The sequence below is a fragment of the Merops nubicus genome, unplaced genomic scaffold (genome assembly GCF_000691845.1).
Source record: "Merops nubicus isolate BGI_N331 unplaced genomic scaffold, ASM69184v1 scaffold33863, whole genome shotgun sequence".
NCBI classification, from domain to species: Eukaryota; Metazoa; Chordata; class Aves; order Coraciiformes; family Meropidae; genus Merops; species Merops nubicus.
Genome location: NW_008597538.1, coordinates 145 through 2,511, shown reverse-complemented (window position 1 = coordinate 2,511; position 2,367 = coordinate 145). Strand labels below are relative to the sequence as shown.

The 2,367-nt window shown below is 39.9% G+C and overlaps 1 protein-coding gene across 1 annotated transcript in view; it reads right to left on the bottom strand.

Annotated features, from left to right (window-relative positions):
• Positions 1-1,891, bottom strand: part of PTTG1 (pituitary tumor-transforming 1) — a 3,000-nt gene extending 1,109 nt beyond the window's left edge. The window contains exons 1-3 of the mRNA XM_008936747.1: positions 1,810-1,891; positions 1,353-1,531; positions 398-479 (exon numbers count right to left, since the gene is read on the bottom strand). Of these exons, the coding sequence (XP_008934995.1) occupies positions 398-479; positions 1,353-1,531; positions 1,810-1,891 (343 nt within the window). The remainder of the gene's footprint in view (positions 1-397; positions 480-1,352; positions 1,532-1,809) is intronic.
• Positions 1,892-2,367: the final 476 nt, after the last annotated feature.

Genomic DNA, 2,367 nt, shown 5'->3' with positions numbered 1-2,367 from the left:
AGGAATCTCTTAATTTGCAGTTTATGCCATCTTGGCATATACTCTTAAGAGAAGTCTGTTCCTCGGTACTGCTAAAGTCAAAGTATTCCTTTGAATACTTGTCACCTTGTTGCCCCTTAATGCATAGTTATTTGACCATAAGAGACATGGTTATTTGGAACTAGTTTTCTGCCATCATAATAATGAATTCAGACTACTACATATCTGGAGCACAGCTATTGCAGCTAGAAATGAGATGGTATTTCAGAAATGGGAAGCACCCTTACATTTAAGAAAGGACTCCAGAGAAATGCAGCGTAGCTCATTTGCCACAATAGCTTGGCTAAAGTCTTACAACAACATCAACAGTCATGAAAGCCTGATTGTTCATTTTCATAATTATACCAATAGTTCATACCTCGAGGATCGAAAGGAAACATTTTTTCTATTTCTGGCCAGTCTTCTTCAGACACTGCATCACAGCTTTCTAATCCAGCAGTCTTCTCAGTAGTCTTAAAAAGAAGTAGTCATTATTTGAGCTACTGTAGTTTCTAATTGTAGTACCCTTGTAGTGGCTTCCTTGTGCCATACAGGTCTACAGACAAGCACACCTGCAATGCAGTCCAATACCTTCAGCACAAATAAGCTGCAGGTGGGAAAACAGTTCAGCCAAGTTTATGTAGTGCAGTATTATACAGAGCAGAAACAAACCACTGCACATTTAGGCTCATAATACTAAGCTCCTGAAATTCATCATGTGAACAAGATACTAACTCAGACTTTTTCCCTAGAGCTACTGCTTTGCCATTGGGTATCCCCTAATCTGTTGTACTCCTGTGACTATGTAGGTGTAGTATTTTTGTCTAAGATAGTTATTTTTCTTCTTAGTAGCTCACCATGTTTTGGATTCATGATGAAAATAGTGTTGATAGCAAGTTCTTTCAGCTATTGCTGAGCACTGTTTACACAGCATCAAGGCCTTTCCTGCTTCTCATAACTCCACCAGTGAGCAGTCCAGTGGTGCACAAGATGTTGGGAGAGGGCACAGCTGACCCAAACTGACCAGATATTCCAAATCATAATATCATGATAAACACTGAAAACTGGTGGGAAAACTTGCAAGGGTTGACACTGGTCAGGGTCTGGCAAAGCTTCAGTCAGCTACTGGTCAGAAACTATTTTTTTTTTTTCTTCTTTGAAAGTTTATTAAGTTACCTTAATCTCAACCCATGAGTTTTCTAAATTTGTCCTTCTAATTTTCTCTTCCTTCCTACTGAGGGGGAGTGAGCAAGCAGCTGTGCGGTGGTTAGCTGCCTGCCAGGGTTGAGGCACAAAAGCTATTCATTCCCCCACTGCAGAAGTGTTTTACTCACTTTGTTTGCTGTGCTAGGCTGATTTTTGTGTCTTGTCTTTTCCACCTTGCTCGTGACTCCTTCAGTTCCATTCACATTTCCAAGAGCCTTTCTGATAGAGTGAGATGCAGCTGGAGAGATACTGATTGTTTTTTTAGGAAGTGGAGTGTTAACTTGTGTTCTTTCAGGTAAGACTTTTGCTGGAGTGAGGGAAAGAAAAAAAGCACATAGACCCTAAGGTTTGCTTCAGGAAGTGCACATGCTGGAAATCTTGTTATCATAAAAATCATTGTTCAGTATTTATAACTTAGAACATAACTCCCATCTACGACAAAAAAATTATTTTCATCTTTAGAGTAATTGATAGGTTAAGTAGATAAAAAACCAAAAAAATATTACTATTCAAATCAATGAATAACAAAATGGGATTTATGCACTCCACTTGGCCCCTTCCTGGCTTAGGGCAGCATATACGCACAAGATGCAGAAGGGAGTCTCAGCTGATTCTTCGCAGCACCAACTTCACCATTCTCCTTATCGATAAAGATTAGCGTTGCCATCTTCAGGTGATGAGACCACTCTGGAAAGTCCATGCAGGAAAAAGAGGAAATCACTCTTGTCATTTCTTCCACCACAACACTTTTTAAATAAAACCACATTAAAAACAACATAGCTGCCATGTGCTGGTCCCTAGAGGAGGGAGAACAAACCCACATTTTACACATCCCATAATAGTTTGGCTACAGACCCTTACATTTGAAGGCCTTACTAGCATACACACCAGATTCATAGTCCTAAAGGAGCTTGTATGAGTTTAGGAAAGCAGCAAGGTATCACTACACAGAAAGCTCTAATACCTTTGGTTTACTTTACCACTTCTTTGTAATGTTTAACAGCTTCCTCAGTACAGAGGAGAGCATAACAACCCAGTCCTTAGCTCAGCCTGTAGCACTTAAACAGCCAACACCAGTTACTTCGCTAGCAGAGACACCTCGTCACCAGAAAGAAAAAAACCATTAGAGAACACCATACAAAT